This window comes from Homarus americanus, unplaced genomic scaffold, assembly GCF_018991925.1.
Source record: "Homarus americanus isolate GMGI-L3 unplaced genomic scaffold, GMGI_Hamer_2.0 scaffold29703, whole genome shotgun sequence".
NCBI lineage: Eukaryota > Metazoa > Arthropoda > Malacostraca > Decapoda > Nephropidae > Homarus > Homarus americanus.
This window is the reverse complement of record NW_024718832.1, coordinates 461,141-481,504: the sequence shown is the minus strand read 5'-3', so window position 1 is coordinate 481,504 and position 20,364 is coordinate 461,141. Positions and strand designations below refer to the sequence as shown.

General features: G+C 35.2%; 1 protein-coding gene across 2 annotated transcripts; it reads right to left on the bottom strand.

Moving 5' to 3' along the window:
* Positions 1-2,541: 2,541 nt before the first annotated feature.
* LOC121859842 (retinoblastoma-binding protein 5 homolog) lies at positions 2,542-18,553 on the bottom strand. Of its 2 annotated transcripts, XM_042356806.1 has the most exons (11): positions 18,400-18,553; positions 16,420-16,618; positions 15,064-15,181; positions 12,354-12,464; positions 11,685-11,866; positions 10,180-10,299; positions 9,710-9,863; positions 8,495-8,707; positions 5,235-5,481; positions 3,386-3,500; positions 2,542-2,927 (listed from the first exon to the last, which is right to left on the bottom strand). In XM_042356806.1, the coding sequence occupies exons 1-10, from the start codon at positions 18,419-18,421 to the stop codon at positions 3,391-3,393; spliced, it is 1,476 nt and encodes a 491-aa protein (XP_042212740.1). In that variant the 5' UTR covers positions 18,422-18,553; the 3' UTR covers positions 2,542-2,927; positions 3,386-3,390. The 2 variants fall into 2 exon arrangements, with proteins under 2 accessions (XP_042212740.1, XP_042212739.1); XM_042356805.1 differs by having other exon boundaries at positions 2,542-3,500.
* Positions 18,554-20,364: the final 1,811 nt, after the last annotated feature.

Sequence of the window (20,364 nt, the reverse complement as noted above, 5' to 3'; positions counted from 1 at the left end):
AAGACAAACAGGGTATACGACGCACTCGGGCTGCAAGGTTCAACTATGGCTGCCGGATTGGTTTTCCTGTTTTTACAGTTTTATTTATCATTGCATATTGCATTTGTGCTCTCTACATGTAAGCAGTTATTCCTGAAGCCATTTTATGTGCAATCACTCATTTTATAATGGGGATATACCAGTACTGTATACAGCTACTCCCCGACTTAAGACCTACTCGACTTACCACCACCCAAACATACGACCGACTCAGTCGTACCAAAATTTTGTCAAATTATGTATTTTCGAGCCCCAACGTCAAATATTGCGCTGTGTACTGACAAAATTTTCGTTTGTAATTCACTTTAAAATGGCTGGCAAGCTTAAAAGTGAGAGTTTTATGGTGCTGAGAAGAAAGAGAGACACCCATTTTAGATTTTCTATGTATTATTTAAGCATTTTCGACTTACGACCTGAATTTGGGTCTGTTACCCCGTCGTAAGTCGGGGAGCAGCTGTATATATAACTCTATGTTTATTGAAGTAAGTCTTAGATACAATAAAGTACAGAACTTTACATACAGTACTGTACTGTATATGTATTTACAGTCACAGGCAATATAAATTTTGTTACTATTGCTCATGCAAGGTGAGTTAAATAGTATTGGTATTGTACGGTACTGTTATTTTTAAAGTCCTATTTGGATGGGATAAATGTGGTGCTGGCTGTCTGACCCCAAGTTAATCTATAATCTATACACCTGCTCCATTACTAATACATAAAGATATTATTATCATGATTTGTACAGGTGTTTCTCATTAATGAGCAAAGGGTTCACGGCAACAATCACACTTCTTCATCAAGGGTGAAGTAAGGCTTTATGTAATAGGGAATGTGATTGGTGGATCTATTTTCGGTTGCATCACTGTCAGGATATATATTAAACAATCCAATGGTAGCATTTTTATAATAATAAACTACAGTGGTCCCTCTGTTAACGAACATAATTCATTCCACAGAATCGTTCGTTAACTAAAGCTATTACTCCTATGGGATATTGGGTAATTGGTTCCAACTCACAGAAAAAGTACATACAAAGTACTGTATACCAGTAATAGAATTAACAAAACATTAAATATAAACTAAATACAGTTCTATACTATACAGTATACTGTACAATAATAAATAAAAAACAATAGAATACTGTATTTTACCGAGTAACTTACTTTGAGGTGTGTATGTCGTATACCTGGCAGCTTTGCTTACATATCAAACAGCTGGTTGTAGAGGCAGTTGGTGATGACATGCCATATTCTTTACAGAGTGCATTGGTTCTAATGCCTTCTTCACGTTTCATAATAATTTCTGCACTGTATATTATCAATATGTGAACTGAATTTCAGAATGACCAATAATTTTAATGTAAAAATGCAAAAATATTCAAGAGACCAACAAACTGGATGTTCACTCCACTGTAAACAAAGTTAAACTGAGAAGCGTTGGTGGGTGATTCAATCAGCTGATGTGCCCACAAAAACCATTCCCTGTACTGTATATATTATCAATATGTGAACTGAATTTCAGAATGACCAATAATTTTAATGTAAAAAATGCAGAAATATTCAAGAGACCAACTTTCTTGATAATTACTTCACTGGAAACGAATGTAAATATAGAACCAATTACTGTATTGGCGGACTAGCCGATCAGCTGAACAGCCACAAAATGTCCTTAAAAAAGACAAAATTCAAAACAGAACAGTGTTTACTTTTGAAAAAAATGTAAAACAGAATGGACAAAATGAAAACATTTTACATTATTAAAAGACAATACCAGTATGTACTTTTTCAGTACATCACTATTGTTGCATGTTTAATTAATTGAGCAGTATTACTGTATAATAGGGTGAACAAAATGACTGGTGACTAAGAGTTATTTATACTGTAAAAAAAAAAATATATTTAAGTGATACAAACCAGCACTAATCATTAAACAACATTTACACTGAATGAAGATTCTATAATATACAACTTCTAAGAATTAAGAAAATACTATAAAAATAATTTTGGGCCCCTAAAATCTATCAGGATTTAATATCTTAATACACTCTGAAATAGTCTTGTTAGCAGAATGGCTAGTCTTGGTTAACAATGGCATGTGGGTGTACTCAATTAAAATTCTTATAGCAATACTCCCTTTATACTTAACAATATGCCAATTTTTTAAAAGCCCCTTCTTTAACCCTTAAGTCCAGGGTTAGGGTGCTGCTGGCAGTAGCCCCCCATAGGGAAAAAATCAATCTAAAAAAAAAAAAAATAAAAAATAATATATATATATATATATATATATAATATATATATAAATATATATATATAAATATATATATATAAATATATATATATATATAAATATATATACATATATAAATATATATACATATATAAATATATATATATATATATATATATATATATATATATATATATATATATATATATATATATATATATATATATATATATATATATATATATATATAATATATATATATATATACTGTATATATACGTTCTGGAATGTCATCCGGAGCCTATGGGTTAATAAATATTTTATATTTTCTTATTTATTCATATTTTGTTTTGTTTATTTCTCCTATTCATGTACATTTGTACAGTACAGTTGTAGTTGTGGCATGTGTAACACACTTCTGTCTTTAACTCCTTCACTACGGGGGACACTACTTGTAATATTTCATTTGGCTAATGTTAGACGATTTTATTCACCTGAGAGGCGACCCCATACATAAGGGGTTGAAGTTACTAGAAGTTTTCACATAATAATTCAATGATTGCCACTGGATCTTTGATATTTCAAGATTGGAGATGGAATGCGGGTGAGTTGTCCTGGGAGGAGCCGACACATGTCACCATTTTCAGAAAGTTAAAACACTAGAACAGAGATACATAAAGTATACTATAATGCCGATTAGTTTCAACCATTAATCGTAATAAAAACAAAAAGCATTATTTAACGTGCACCTGAATAACATTACAAACAGTCTATCAGTGTAAAACTCAAATGAAGACACGGTATATCTTTTTTCATGTTTAGACTGCATACTGTGAGGCTTACTTGACATGCTATTTCATTAATTATCTTGACAATGACTAGTTTCTTTTTTAAATGCTCCATTTACAAACAAATTTATTTAATTTGACTGATCATGTCTCAATCTTATGCCAACTACAAATTGTTAATTTGTACAAGTTTAGGAGTTTGCACTCCATTTTTACTCATTACGTTCCAAATGGACTCTGTATGTAATCTGTTTATACATATAAAATAAACTACAAATTAAAATGTAAAAATGGAACAGCCTATTACTATGTATAAACCATATATAAACCTTCATCAGTGTTTTTTTCTATCCTTTTTTGAGTCTCCTTTGGAGTTGTTTCGTCCCTTCTTGTTCCCTGCAGTTTGTTTCTCCTTGGGTCTGTTGCTCACTAATGGATGAACCTCTGTGAAAAGTAAATTGAATTAGTTATGGCATCTTAATAATAATAGGAGCCAAGGGTCTATAGTCGATTTACCTAAAATAAAAATTTACTGTAGCAACCATTTGTTTTACATAATCATTTATTCACACCACTGCCCCAGCATATCCAAAAATATGAAATTTTTGAAGTCACTTTACTGTTACAGAGTACTAAACCATGAAATTTCTAGCAAGATTTGCTTTGAGAACTAAAAACTAAAGTTAAAATTCCAATTAAATAGCAAATGGAAAATCACACTGTTTGTTAGCTCGGTATTTTCTTTCTGCATTACTATTAGAACTTTAGAAATTACAAATGTCCGATATTACTACAGTGTGCAGCACACACATACGAAGTACTAAACTTATCTTCCAACAGCAGCACAACTCTAAGAAAAAATAAAAAGATTTCCCCCATTTCTATAGACACTTCCAGTCAGTATTCAGGTGAGCTACAGGTATAGTCAACAATGTTACCATAAAGCACACCTCAATTAACCACAAAGGCATATGGGAGGGGTCCATGGCTTTTCTGTTGAAATTCCATTCTGTAGAACCTCTGCCTACCAAAACTCATTGATACTGCACACAAGCCTGCAGTGGAACTCCCTGCCACAAAATGTTCTTCCTATGTTATATAACCTCAACCAATTCAAATCATCCTGACTGATGGTCAAGTCAAACTTTAGTTATATTCAGTTTTTGGCAAGAGAACACCTCAGTGAAAATAATTATCCAAAGAACTGTGTGAGATTTCAATCCCAACTTTTCCTCAAATTTTCATATGCAGTTTGTTTTCACCATGTGGTCTCCATGTCATTCCTCTGATAAAAAAATATCACTACAATCAAGACTTACCAAACAATAGCAATAAGTCAACCATAAATGAAAGCACAAGACACAGCTAAAGGCAATGAATGTTTCCATGAAATTATATCCCTCATCAAAATGACTGTGACTTCATGACACTTCCTAGCTTCCCTCATGACCCCAATTACATTACTCTGTGACTTTAAAATATTTACTAATCCTTCCTCATTATTAATAATCATTATTATTAATCTTGCTTGGATTTTACCATTTCTTTTATCTCCATCATTCCTGATGATTTCACTACGGTACTACTTAAAACTCAAGCTCAGTACAGTACCTGCTTTTCTCATGGGTTCAGAACATTTAATTTTTCTTTCTCCCATTACTTCATTACTCTTACAACCACATTGTTCCTATGGATTCTCCATTCCCATTACTGGAATAATCTGTAATGTTCCTAAAACTGTATTATAATTTAAGAAGAGGAAAAAATCTTAATTAGTTAAATACCGGTACTGTAAAAATTATTTCCCAAACCAAAGTTACAGAATTTTCTTCAATCACACAATACAGACCTTCAGATAAAGAACATTCCCGACACTATGGTCAATATGTGCTCTTGTAAATATGAAATAATGTTCAACTCTTGCTTCATAAGATAATCCATTATCTTCAGCTAAATAGTTTTTAGTAACTAGAGCAAAATTATATCTCCATATGGAATTTCTTTGCATCCTTATTCCAACACTGATATAATGTATAATTAAAATGAGATTTAATGTTCCCATACAGATATTCACTTTCAAATTAGTACTAATAAATCATGTAAGTAAAACACATTATAATAAACTTATTATTCCAATTTATGTTACTGTACCTTTTCAACCACATGTACTGTACCTACCATCTGTTGGTGCATTTTCTAATGAAACATCAAATGTTTTTGGTCTCTTCTTTTTGGGTGAAACATTCTCCTTACTATCACCTGACCTCTTGGAGGAGAGGTCTTCATTTGGTGCACCCTCAGGGCCCCAGCCTTCCTCAGGTTCTTCTATTTCTGGAGAGATTGGAAGGTACAAAAGAGCCTTGCTATCATCGTCCTCATCAGAGCTACAGAAGGCAGTTACTGGCTCTGTACTTGTAACATCAACCTTAAAAAGAAAACAATACTGCAATAATTATCTTGAGTACAGTACTAAGAGAGATAATAATTAATATGTTGAAGATCAAAATCCTTATGACTTTGTTTTTTACATAAACCCTAGGACATTTCCGTATATCACGGCCTATAAGACGAAATTTGAACATTAAAAAAATCTGCCCAAAGTTAGGGGGTCGTCTAAACCACCAAGTTTAAAATTCTTACCTCTTAAATATTGTGGTTTACTGTGTCAAGAGTGGTGATGAAAACATCGTAAGCCACTCACAAGGTCTTACCACTAATTATTTTATACTGAAACTTACGTTTGGCAAGCTGGATTCAAATTAAGATTACCGGTATATTAAAATAATAAAAATGTATTATAAACCTGTCTAACATACCGTAAAAGAGATTTATACCCCTGTAATAAACACAGCTATCATCACACACCCCTCCCCACACCCATTTGCCAGTGAGGAGACAAGAAAGGAAAAGTGACCACGGTTAATTACAGACGCTCAAGTGACGTCACTAGTGTTTACACTACACCAGCTGGTAATATTTGATGCCATTACTTGAAGTGAATTGGCCTTATTTTAAGTAACTAACTATAAATAAATACAAAAATTAAAAAAAAAGATCAAAACTGAGAAATAATATACTGTATGTATGTTGTGTTGTCAAAGTAAGAGGAACAATTGTGTAAGTACGTAATATTTTTTCACTCAAATCCTAATGAAACACTACTGGAGAACATTCCTTTGTCGCAAAACAGTTTATAAATTAAAGAAAATAATTACAGTGTGTTTAATATATTACAGTATATTATAAATAAATAAATAAAACAAATAATTCAGTAAATCTATTTAAAGTAAATGGAAAATAAGCAAACATGTTATTTACCAAGACCCTTCCGTCTGGCTCAGGGTGAGATGTAGGGGAGATAAAGAAGGCTATTTATAGCCCATCAGAAGTGACCAGTACCCTAATGCACCATAAATAATTCATTGAACATTCATTTTTTGTACATAGTATATTCAGTATATATATATATATATATATATATATATATATATATATATATATATATATATATATATATATATATATATATATATATATATATATATATATATATATATATATATATATATATATATATTTGTGTAATAAATGTATGTAGTAAGTACATACTGGTAACCTTTTTCACTCAAATCCTAATGAAACATCACAATTAGAATACGGTGGTTGCTGTTAACCACATGTTGTATAAATAGTCACACCACCCAGACGAGGGAACACTCCCACCACGCTTCAGTGACGTCACTAGTGTTTACACTACACCAGCGAGTATAATTTGATGACATTACTTGAAGTGAATTGGCCTTATTTTAAAAAATCAAGGATGGTTGGTAAAGGACTACTGAGTCAGTGGGTAAGTGTCACATTTGGGGTACTGGTCTTATACAGCAAATAGAGCTCAAAAGCTACTTTTTAAATGGAAATTTGGGGGGGGCGTCTTATGCACCCCGCCGCCTTATAGGCCGTGATATACGGTAATAGCAAGATTCCAATATTCTCTAACACATGAATTGCAAAATAAATACACTGTACTGTATATAAATAAATAAAAAAAAGCCAAGGAAGCCCATCAAATTCTTCTCCACTTTACATTAGTGAAAGATCACAAATTACTGTACTGTATCTTTAGTTTTAAAGTATCTATAATCATTTATTCTATTTTCATCATAAAACTGTACTGAATACTGGTAAACTTCTATTTACGATATCCCAATCAACAATAATTCCTGATAACGATGCTGATATATTAAGACCACCTACCCTATATATGATGCAAACAAACTAGCATTAAGGGGAGCGTCAGGCTTAGATCGATGAAAAAAAAAAAATCATAAATATGAAAAAATTCCTAAGCAAAGGTGGTGCCTATGGCCGTATCTGGAAGGAGTTTTACGGCAATATTCGTAATATTTATGCAGTTATGTATGGTTCCCCCCTCCCCCGCCCCCAACCTTCCTACGTCCCCATTGCAAATAGTGGTTTACCTGTACCTAAGGTGCAATGGCACTGTACACCTGCCAGTGGTTATTACAAAAAGTGAAATGCCCTAAGTAATTTCTTGAACTTCTTATACATTACCAGATTCAATATACCTGTACAGTACTGCAATTAAGGTTAAAGCCAGAATTCACATTTCCATTATCTGAGTAATACAGTCATTGGTATACAACAGAGCAATTGGTATATTAAAAGTGCTTCATATGCAACAATATCAACTGTACCCCCAACATCCTTATCACTATTGTAGGTTTTTAAAAATATTATTACCTATCCTATTTTCTTAATAAAATAACCCAATTTCTTTGTAATAATATATGAAAGTAATACCTTCAACCAATTCATAATTTTTTCTTCAAATCTTTCATCATCAATGTTTTATAGCCTTTTTCCATGCTTGTATGGGTCAGTTGTGATTACCTGAAGGCAGCAGTTGCATAAAACCACAAACTGGAAACACAGGGAACCACCACAGAAAATGCTGCTGAGACCAGGCAAAGCTCTGGTGGCCTGGTTGCCATCAGGCATATTGAAACAAAGTTTTATAGTTGGATGCCCTTCTTAATCCTAACCCACAGGGTGCAAATAGCTGGCAAGGCAGGATTGCAACACCCTAAGGTAATCAAAGATTACCTGCCTACCTATACTGTTAAATATAAACAAATCTTTTCACCAGTTACTAATGAGATCCTCATTCCCTTCATGAAATAAAGGTTTAAATTAAACCATGACATATTATCCCTTTATATGGTGCACTGACAACTACAGTTATCTGATTTTGTATGCATGACCCCCAACAGTGTACAGTATGTTGGGGTCATATTGGTTTGCCCTTTTCATCTGTCTGTCACAAAATATGGTCTATAGGTTAGGTATTCAACACATACTTTTTTTTTATAGAGAGAATTTACCAAAAACATAGAAAAGGTGTCTCTCCAACTCACCTCTACATCTTCCTCTCTTCTCTCCTGGCTGAGTTCTATGCTCTTGTCCTCATCACTCTGATCAAACTCGGACTCACGTTCTTCATACTCAACATTTTCATCAAGCTCCTTAAAATCTGGAGCAAATGCTGACCAATTCTCAACCTGGTTTTGAGACCAGACTGAAACAACTCCAGAGCTGATGGATGCCATAATTGGTCGCACAGGATGCCACTGAGGAAATATTTTTATAGGTAAAATTAAAGAAAAATTTAAATACAGTATAGGTATTCTAAACTCATCATATATATATAAGGCAATAACTTTTAATTTAAAGTAATAATGATGATTAAAATTTAGTCAAATAGGAAAAAACTTTCATGTAGGCTTCATGATCACAGTGTATGTACAAGTATCATTCACTATATGAATGGGTTAGGTTCCTGAAAAAAAAACATTTGTTAAGTGAATTTTCATATTGTGAATAAAAAACATAGGATAAAATAGGGTCTGGCCCCCAATGTCAAGGAAGCCCCGTACAAGAAATCAGAAAAAAAGCTAACTAATGATAAATAGTAAACAACTACTGTAATTTACTGCCTAACACATGAAAAACATTAAAAAAAATACTTTCTAGATGAAAATATGCAGCTAAAACCACTAAGAAAATTTTAAATCAAAGTTAAACACAGCTGCCATTTGCAAGTCCAGTTGGGGTATGCTCCTCCTCCTGACCCTTAACAATACCCTGTATGTACTTCCCCTTCTGCTCTCACACAAAAAGGAAAGCTTTATTCCCTTTATGTTTTTTCACATTACAATAGTTATTCCTTTTACTTTTTTTCATATAGTAATGTAATTCTGTATGTAGGATTGTATGTGCAAGTAAATGAATAAAAAAAGAAGAAAGCAAGTTAAGTTTATCTATCCAAATTATGAGTTGAAAAATAATCATAACATTACTCACACCTCAGCCTGGTAGGGAGAGGGCTAGGGGGATGTGACAGCCCCAGCTGACTCCTGGGAGCACGCAATTTTAATTTTTGCTGGGACCCAAATTCGTACAAGAGGGGGAATTTTCAAAACACGAACAAGAGGCGGAAGTTTAGGAAATCTGTACAAGTAAATTTTTATATCTCAAACATTCAAAAAGCGATGGATACCCGTACTACATTTTGCTACCACATGTACAACAAGTCTATGCTACAGGAACATAAGGGTACTTTTAGCATTTACCACAACATCTAGCAGCATCTCTCCCTTTGTTCCATGAAGAATCTTCACTAAGTTACCAACACTTCGTTCCCATATGTATAGTGAGTGTTGTCGTGCTGAGCCGGCACAGATGTACTCCCCATCTCCAGAGAAACAACATTTTTTCCACATGGTTCTGGGAAAAAATTAATAGCATGCAGTGATCATTAACCTCACATTGTTCAGTATGTATGGGCTAACATATAATTTGCTTATATTGTACTGTATACTCTGGCTTCAAATAATAATAATAAACCTCAAGTCTCAATATGTCTCTATTGATAATGTAAAAAACTGCAAATTTCTTAACATTTAGCACAATTAGCTTAAAATATCATATAACAAACAAGACTAGAAACCTTTTTTTTTCCATCTACTGTATTATAAAGTAAGTGTACTGCTGGTTTCAAAATGCACACAAATTAAAACAAATTGTGATGAAGACTACTCACTTATTAACAAGATCCTGCAATTTCTGTGTAGTGTCTGGGTCGTCGTCTTTCCCACACTTCAAAACCTTCCTTGCATCGTAAACCCGAATTACACGATCTGCTGAATTCACTAAAAAGAACCTGGAAGAGAATAACAATCCTTTAATACTGTACAGTGTTGTTAAAATACTCAATTCTTTACTAATTAGACTCATAAGTAGCTATAATATACAATAAACTACAAAAGAAATAAAGAGACAAATCCATTCACCCTCAGCTCATCTTGAGTGAATTGAGGCTTCCATACTGTCTTAACACTTTAAATCTTTTTTATACTACTCACTACATTGGTTTGTTAGCAAAACATATGATCTCCACTCTCCTCAATAGCATATTCCACTGGCATATTTCTATATTTGAACTTAATTACAGATTTAAAGATCCTAGGTGATTTATTCCCCCCTTTTTTTGTACCTTTCATTATATTGCCATACTTTTATTTCATTGTGTTATCATTCATCATGTGATTCACCTGAACATACCATCACCATATAATCTTTATCATGCACCTTCCAAGGACTTCTTCATTCAATACGTAACTTTCATATGTACAATAACTAAAAAAAAATATGACACATTGGACAAAGGATTTTGGCAACCCTACCGAGATGACAAAGTCGCAGTGTTCATTCTGAAATTTCATCGACTCCTCCAAAAACAGATAGTAACTGTACAGCTTTTACCTTTCAATCACATGGTTATTCAATTCCACAAAATTCATTCTTGATTTATCTATACAGTACTTTGGAAAATAATAATTTCACATCAATACATAAGGAGTGAAGAGAATACTGTACAGTAAGCCCTTGTTATTCGCGGGGGTTAGGTTCCAAGGAATGGCGTGGACAGGCAAAACCGTGAATAGCAACTTATACTACCTTAGTGCACTACTGTGTACCTATACCAAACAACCGACCAGACGTGGCAGCACTCATCCCCTTTTAACTTTTCTAATAATTCAACTTTCTTTGTCAGGGTCATCACTGACTTCTGCCTTTTACATTTCACTTCACTAGCATCACTAGTACTGACACTAGGTCGTCTTTTAGGGGCCAATTGACACAAAAACAACTAAAGTTTTGAGAGTACAACACAAAATGCTGCGTGGAGTGACTCGTTGTGCTGCGGGAAAAGGCTCACAACCTAGCGAGTCGTCGAAATCGCGAATCACAAACCAGCGAATGGCAAGGGTCTACTGTACTCACTTAGACAAGCTTCTTTAGTACAAACTGGTATCTACTAAGATTATGATCTTTACTGGCTATACATTAGCATAGGGTATATATCACACACCCATCTTCAGACAATATAACTGGAAAACATCTTCATATACTGTACAGTATTTCTCTATTCTGTACCCCATCATGCATCCATAACATAGGAAGGTAACTGAGCTATGGGAATGTGAATCCTTGGAACCCTAAAGACAGATTTTATAATAAAGAATATAAATCAATGGTAATTACTCTGTTCTCCGGGCAAATTCGATACTCTTCACAGCTGCTGCACTAGTAGTTCCTTGACCAATCCTAAAGGAGGCTTTTATTTTTAATTCCGGGCAGGACAGTATCAGCAGCTTTCCACGACTGTTACCAGTGAAAATATGTTCTCCTCGGCGGTCAAAGGATGCTACAATGTTTACATCACCCTGTAATAACATGAGTGTAGATAATATATTCAAACATCCTTAAGGTTCACCTTTCTATTATGAATACTGCGTTCTACCTGCAGACAACCTGTGTATGGAAAGTACTGTATGCTTCAATATGGGGTTGTGTTTATATCATATTTTGTGAAGGATGTCAAGCCCAGAAAATACCCCATATACAGATTAATATGAATACAATATACAGAATCTCACAGTAGTATCAGTACCAGTAATAAAAAAAAAAACCCTGCATTTTAATTCAAAGTTCGTTTTTTCTGTATCCATGGTAATCTCACAATAAAATCCATAAATATATTTACATTTGACACAAATTAATAAAATTACGCTAAACATATAAAACGTTAATACTGAATTTAGTTTGGAACTATTTAAAATGGTACCAGAGGAAGATAAAAGAATTTTGTCTTCAGATAAATTTAACACTAATTAAGCAGAAAGGGTTCACAAAAGGAATTTTGCTTCTTACCTCATCATCCATAGGAATAACTTCATGTGAAGAATCTACATTAACTAACACTGCAGGATGCCTCATAGGACAAACCAAGAACATCTTGTCATTTCTAGGGTGAAACTGAACCTGAAAATAGGAAAAATTACAATAAAAAACTTGATATCGAACCTCACCTTTAGGTTAGGTTAATTTTAAGCTAAAAGTACAACAAAACACCTTTGCAAATAACACACAAAGCACTTTGCCATATTTGACATGTGATGTTTAACTATGACCTTGACAACTGATGCAGAGACTTTCCAATAAATTTTATGGGCCAGTAAAGGCGGAAAGCTAAGAGGAAGCAAAAGCCGAAGTGGAATCTTGTTTAGACAATGAGTTTGAGAGACTTTATTATTAACCTATATGCCCCGGGTTAGGGTGCTGCTGGCAGGTGGTTCCCCCTTTTAGTCCAGATCTCCGAGGGTTCGCTGTACAGTATTATTATTTTTAATTAACTTCCATACGGCAGACACCCAACTCTTCAGAGGTAGCTAAGCAGTAACCATTTCTGAACTCTTACAAGCATTACAACCTATTAATGCCATACCTGCAACAATTATTTTTAAATCTACAAATGCTTGATACAAATGAAGATTTACAGATAACTTTCTTTTGCATCTGTTAACACTGCTGGCGGTTAGACTCATCACTGCAACCACCAGGCTACTGAGCCAAGCCGTGAGGTGTTTTGTTTGTTTTTTAACTCGTACTTTTGGGTAGATATATGTAACATTCTTCATTTATTTTTTACTCAGTTACATGCACACACCATCCTACATATATATGGTGAAAAAAGTAAAAGAAATTATTGTCCTAAGGCCAAACACATAAAGGGAATATACATTTCTTTGCACACGAGTGAGCTGGTTCAGTGGGGGAGTGGGAGGAGGGTGTGGTGTGTGAAGGGAGGGAGCGTTGCTAAGGAATCAGCAGAGGTAGCGTCCTTGCTGGTCTTCATTGCTACGGTGAAGCAAGGGGAGTATATGCAAATGGCGACTAAGTTAAACTTTCATTTAGCTTTATTTACTGGTTTGAGAATCGATCCATGGCAGTTGTTGTCGAGGGATCGATTTCTAGCTCTTTCTCTACCAATAGTGGCGTCCCAAAGGGTTCTGTTCTTTCACCAACTCTCTTCCTTCTTTTCATCAATGATTTACTTCACACTACAACTAATTCTATCCATTCTTACGCCGATGATTCTACTCTTCACTCTTCCTCACATTTTCCCCTTCCTCCTAACTCTCAAACTAGATCTGTTTCTAGAACTGGTATCATTACTTCTATCAATGTGGATCTGTGCAGCATCTCTGAATGGGGAGGTACAAACTTGGTTAAGTTCAATAGTAATAAAACTCAATATTTGCCAATTACACTTTGTAAATTAGACGATCTCCCACCAATTACATTTCAGGACGCTATCATCCTCCCAAATTCTGAAATAAATATGTTAGGCCTCACCATTTCCTCCAATATGTCCTGGAAAACACACATCCTAAGTATAACTAAAGCTGCCTCCCGAAAGTTGGGAATGCTGTACAGATGCCGCAGCTACTTCACTCCTGAGCAGTTGCTCCAAGTATATAAGGGATGCATTCATCCTAACTTGGAGTACTGCTCTCATATCTGGGGTGGCTCTTCTTCTGTCCAACTATTAGATAGGGTGGAATCAAAGGCAATTCGTCTTATTAACTCTCCTCCTTTAGTCGACAATCTCTCTTCCCTTTCTCTTCGGCGCAATGTTCCTTCACTCTCTCTCTTTTACAGGTACTTTAACGGGAAATGTTCAGTGGATATGGCTTCCTGTGTACCGCCAGTAAGGCCGTGGGTTCGTAACACACGTCTTGCCCGCGTTGCCCACCATTTCTTTGTGGATGTCGGTCACACGAGAATAACCCGTTATAGTACCTCCTTCTTTCCTCGCACAGCCAAACTGTGGAATGCTCTGCCTTCTTCTGTGTTTCCATGCTCTTACACTGTCTCACTTTAAAAAGCTGGTTTTCCAGCATCTTTGTGGTGTAGATTAATACAGCATAACCTTTTTTTTCTATATTTACAATTTCTTTCCGTTCATTTTTTCCGCCCCTCAGGCTCCATTGTGGGCTAATTCCCGAAAAAAAAACATACAGTATTTTTTATTGTAACTTATTTATTGTTATTATTTTTATTTATTCCTCACATTTACTGATACTGTATATATTATTTTAAGAAAACTATGGCTACAAGAGGAAAATACACACCAAAGATTTTTCCTAAATACTGTCTGCTTAAATTTTCGAGTCCCGACGTAAGTGATAGTGCTGTGTACTGACAAAATTTTCGTTTGTAATTCCCTTTAAAATGGCTGGCAAGCATAAAGTGAGAGTTCTCGTGCTGTTGAGAAGAAAAAAGAGACACCGATTTTAGATTTTCTATGTATTAATTTCACCTCTTTGACTTACGACCTGGTCGTCGGTCCCTAACCCCGTCGTAAGTCGAGTACTGACTTTTATATATATATATATATATATATATATATATATATATATATATATATATATATATATATATATATATATATATATATATATATATATATATATATATATATATATATATATATATATATACTGTAGAGAGAGAGAGAGAAAGAGAGAGAGAGAGAGAGAGAAATATACTGTTTATTGGCAGTCTGGTAGGTACTAACCTTCATGACTGGTGAAGGGAATCTGTATTTGATGTCACATTCTCCAGACAGCACATCCCAAATGCACACATTGTTGTCAGTGGATACACTCACAAGTTTATACCCAGCTCTTGACCAACTGTCAAACAAAATCACAATTACATTATGAACAAATACTCCCTGTAAAGAAGCTTCAGAGAATAACAGATGCTATATCAGTGATGATGAATGAGCTCCATTTTTTTTAAGCCATACCTGATGTTTGCTTTACATGTATGAGGAAAATTGTAAATAGCTGCCTGCTACGTTAATGAAATTCCTCAACTTCAATTTTTGAAAACCTGCCCCATGAAGGTGTGTTTGTTGTAACTCTTCTCTAAAGTTATGAACACAAACTTCTAAACTGCAGATTAACCTAAAATAAGTAGCAGTCAATAACAGGGAAGAATTTTCAATGTCAAAAAATATAGGATAAAATTTCTTGAAAAGACACATGAATAAAAGTATATAACAATAGTAGTAATGGCATGTAACAGTAGAGTTGACATAACTAGGTAGATATGTTATTTATATTGGAGATGAATAAAAATTAGGAAGTTGTGTTATAAATGAAAGGCACTTAAAGGTGAGCTTATAATCTTACTAAATTAGGTCTAATGCAGAAGTTTTTGTTGCTATAAAGATAAAGAAAAAATATGCAACCTTATATAAAAAATGTACCACTGAAAGATAAGCCTGAAAAAGCATAAGGTTTAGTTACTGTCCAATGCTATGGAAATTAAGAAGATTGGTTGAAGAGTAGAATGTGGACAGTAAGGAATGAAACCCATAGACTGAGCTATAGTGGCAGGAGTGGTAGATAAGGTAGAGAACTGCTGTACTATACAGTGATGGTTTAGACATGAACTAGATCATTAAATTCTATTTTTGAGAGTCAGCAGCGGTGAAAGTACTGTAAAAGAGATATGAAAAGTGAGACATTCCGTTACAATATTATATATGGGTGTCTCAAGGCAGGATCTACAGATATAGTCATGTACAGTACAGTATTCAGAATTTGTGGTCAATGGTGGATGATCTAGCTACATTAGTTGAATTTTAGTGCAAATGTATGAAAGATAAACAAACTCATGATACCAATTGAAATTTATATAAGAATGAACTCTATACAATTTCAATACTTAACTCCAACTAGAAAGTGAAAAATTACATAAAGACAAAAATTTAATAACAATGTAAATTTTCCTTATGTCTGGGAAAATCAAGCATTATTCTACCTGAAATCAAAGTGATTTTTTATGAATGCAATCCTTTCATGCAATATCTAAGATGGTCATATTGAAGGAAAATCTCTGGTAAAATGCTTAAGAAACTGACCTGAGAGAACATACAGGGTGTACATGAGCACTTATGACCTTGGCAATACCACGAGTTAGGAAGTCCCAAATAACAATGCGTCCATCATTACATCCCACAGCCAAGAGTGTTCCTCGTCTATTAAATGCACAGGTGACAGCTAATGATGCACAGTCCAAGGCTCCATCAAACTCTTCAGGGTAATTCTGTCCAAAGGATTCTGAAAAAAAAAAAAAAATATTAAAGTAAAAAATACTGTAAGGTGCTCTCAGGCAGTATAGACATGTGAGAAGATTCAAGAGAATATTACAGTGGGTATGAGAGGAAGAAAATGGCAGTCTACATCACGAAGTGGAAAGGTGAGGCAATATAATAAGGAGAGAAAGGAAAAGAGAGCAAGAGGAAGAGTGGAAGAAAAATAAATTACAGTACATATTATATAACAAGTGCACATGTTGAAAGCCCTTCTATCATGTCCACCTTATCAGTGGGGAATTCTTTTGGTATGGGAGTGATGCCACTCATGAAATTTGTTCTTCTTTCCACACTAATCATATACTTTACCTATATAGTTCTGGACAGGTTTTCAAAGGTTTGTTTTGTGTTCTTTTTAGTATTTTCCCCACATTTTCCCTCTACTATAAAGCCCTGTCCACTTTGAAAATTAGGATATATGGCAAGAATATCTTCTAATACGGTGGGATGGTCTCACCCGGGATAATATAATCCTCCTCCATTACTACAGTTTTCTTTCACTACATGCCAACGGCGTCACGTAATAAGCTCCGCCCATGCGTGTGGGTAGACATGGTTTATTTAGACTTTGGCCAGTCCTTTATAAGGTTGTTTCTAAGTGGATGTTCCATCATGGCATCTCTTATGATGCTCTCTGGTACCTTGCATACTATGCTGGTCAGGCTCACTGATCTATAATTATTCATGAAGTGATGATCGCCCTTCTTGAATATAGGACTCACATAAGCCATTTCCCAGTCATCGGGGACCTTTTGCTCCTCCATGCATTTGTAGAACAGGATCCTAAGGGGCTCCATAAGCTCATTACACAGTTCTCTTTACACTCTGGGGTGTACCATATCTGGGCCGGGACTCTTGTGAATCTTTAGTTAAAACGGGTTATTTTTTATAACCTCTTCCGAGAAGACAATGTGGGTCAGTGCTGTGTCAAACCGTCTTTCTTCAAACGCAGGAAAATTGTTCGCATCTTCTCTTGTGAACAACAATGAAAAGAATATGTTCAAAGCCTTCGCCTTATCCTGGCTAGAATATGCATAACTACCATCTTCAAGCCTCAGGTCTGATATGCCTACTTACGTTTTTAATTTCGACTTTGCATAGCGGTAAAAAGCCTTCGGTTTGACTTGACTTGATCCAACATAAAATGATTATTAGACCCTGAGCTGGAAAATTACTCATTATCTTAAGTAAGTATACATACGTCAAGACATGATGTTTACAAACCATCGAATACGTTCCACTGGGCATTATTAGAAGAACTTTTGTTCATCTGGATGCATCTATATTCAAGGCTCTGTACACTGCTCTGGTTAGGCTACACCTTGAGTATGCTAATCAAATTTGGTGCCCATATCTCATTAAGGATATTGAAGCAGTAGAGAATGTACAGAGGAGGGCTACCAAATTAGTACCACAGATCAAGGATTTATCTTATGAGGAAAGACTAAGGAAATTACAGTTGAAAAGTTTGAAGCAAAATTAGATAAATACTGGAAAAATCAACAAGTATATAATTATAGGGCACAAATATCCGCCACACACAGCCACCGTCTGAGTAGAGAAGAGGCTATTGAGCTGGAGAAGATCATCTGTGAGTATTATAGTCTAACAAACTATACTACTTTGTCGACCTTCAATAAAATTATTTAAACCTTTCTGTTAATGCCCAGTCTCTTTATTTATGAGTATATTGAAACCTCAAAATTATTTACAATAATTAGATAATTTATAAATAGTGACACTTACCAAGTAGTTCTAAATTCATCATTAGTGCTTCCTTAAAGGGCCCACAACACCTTCAGGGCTCAGCGTCGATGGCTGCTCCAAACTCACTTGTATTTTGTATTTTTATCCAGAGCAACAGCTGGTGAAATACAAATGACGTCATGGCTGCTCCAAACTTACTGTAGTTTTATCCAGAGCAACAGCTGGTGAAATACAAATGACGTCATGGCTGCTCCAAACTTACTGTAGTTTTATCCAGAGCAACAGCTGGTGAAATACAAATGACGTCATGGCTGCTCCAAACTCACTTGTATTTTATCCAGAGCAACAGCTGGTGAAATACAAATGACGTCATGAAATATCCTTTAATCTGCAGTACACAAATATAGTAAATTGTACACTTAGGTCTCTCGCGACAAACTAATAAAAAGCCTGATATCGTTGAGTTGTGGTAAAATGAGTGTCAACGGTCAGTACCCCGAGGTCTGTGGGGGTGACAGGTGTGTGTGGTGACCTGTCCAAGTGATTCTATAGTGACGTTGTGTGGTGACCTGTCCAAGTGATTCTATAGTGACATTGTGTGGTGACCTGTCCAAGTGATCCCATAGTGCCGTTGTGTGGTGACCTGTCCAAGTGATCCCATAGTGCCGTTGTGTGGTGACCTGTCCAAGTGATCCCATAGTGCCGTTGTGTGGTGACCTGTCCAAGTGATCCTATAGTGCCATTGTGTGGTGACCTGTCCAAGTGGTTTTATAGTGACTGCATATATATGGTGACCTACCTAAGTGGAGACAACGGCGTCGGAGTGTCTGTCTGGTCCCAAGAGATTGACCATAACAACTTACACATTGCTTCATCTTACTATTAGGAGGTACGTGTGTGCGTGTGCGTGTATATGTGTGCGTGTGTGTGTGTGCGTGTATGTGTGGTAATCTTGTGAGAGAGGAACTACTTATTTATATTGAAATTAAATCGGAAAGTTAATGCATTCTGAAAACCGATTATATGTTAGTTAAAAATTTGTGATTCGGAAACTCAGATGGATGTTAATGTTGACCCGGGTAAGAACATTGTTACTTGGTGTATTGTCTTAAGGTGTTCACTCGTGTTCATGTTCTTTGTGTTCTTCAGTATATATATCCAGGGACCAGGCAGGGGAGGCAGGGGGGTGGAACAAGGACACAGGTGGTGGTGCTGGATCTGACAACACGTTCATCATGGTGTCTTGTGATGATTGATTTATTGTGAAGTATCAAGAAGTTTATACTTTTTTATTTACGATGTCAAGAAGTTTATACTTTATGGTATTTTACTACACATGGGACCTCCTGATTGGTCTAGTACTGCCCCGCCTCACTACACCATGACCTACAGTATATCGCTACAGCTAATGCGCATTTATTTATCACTGAACTGTTGAATCTTAAGTAACGAACCACATAATGCTGGTAGGTTTGAGTACATATCGCTAAACCATAAAAGAACATAAGAACATAAGAATGGAGGAAACTGCAGTGGGCCTATTGACCCATACTGGGCAGTCCCGTTTATACCCAACCCCTATTGCTCATATAAGCATACAACCTATGTTGAAGCTATCCAGCGTATTCGAGTTAATGATGATATTTGGTAACTTGTTCCATTCATCCACTACTCTGTTACCAAACCAGTGTTTACCTATTTCACGCCTAAATCTAAATTTGTCTAATTTAAAACCATTGTTACGAGTTAGCTCCTGGTTGGATAGTTTGAGTACCTTTGCAATGTCCCCTTTGTTTAGCCCTGACTTCCATTTATACACCTCTGTCAGGGTCCGACTAATTACCTAAATGTACCTAAATGTACCTAAATGTACCCAAATGTACCCAAATATAGCCGGAATGAAGTCAAATAATGGTCCTAGAAGAATAAATAGGACTGCCAATCACATCTCGATTAGTATTTGGTGTCAGAACTATTATCTCTCTTTTCCCACCTCTAATCTTC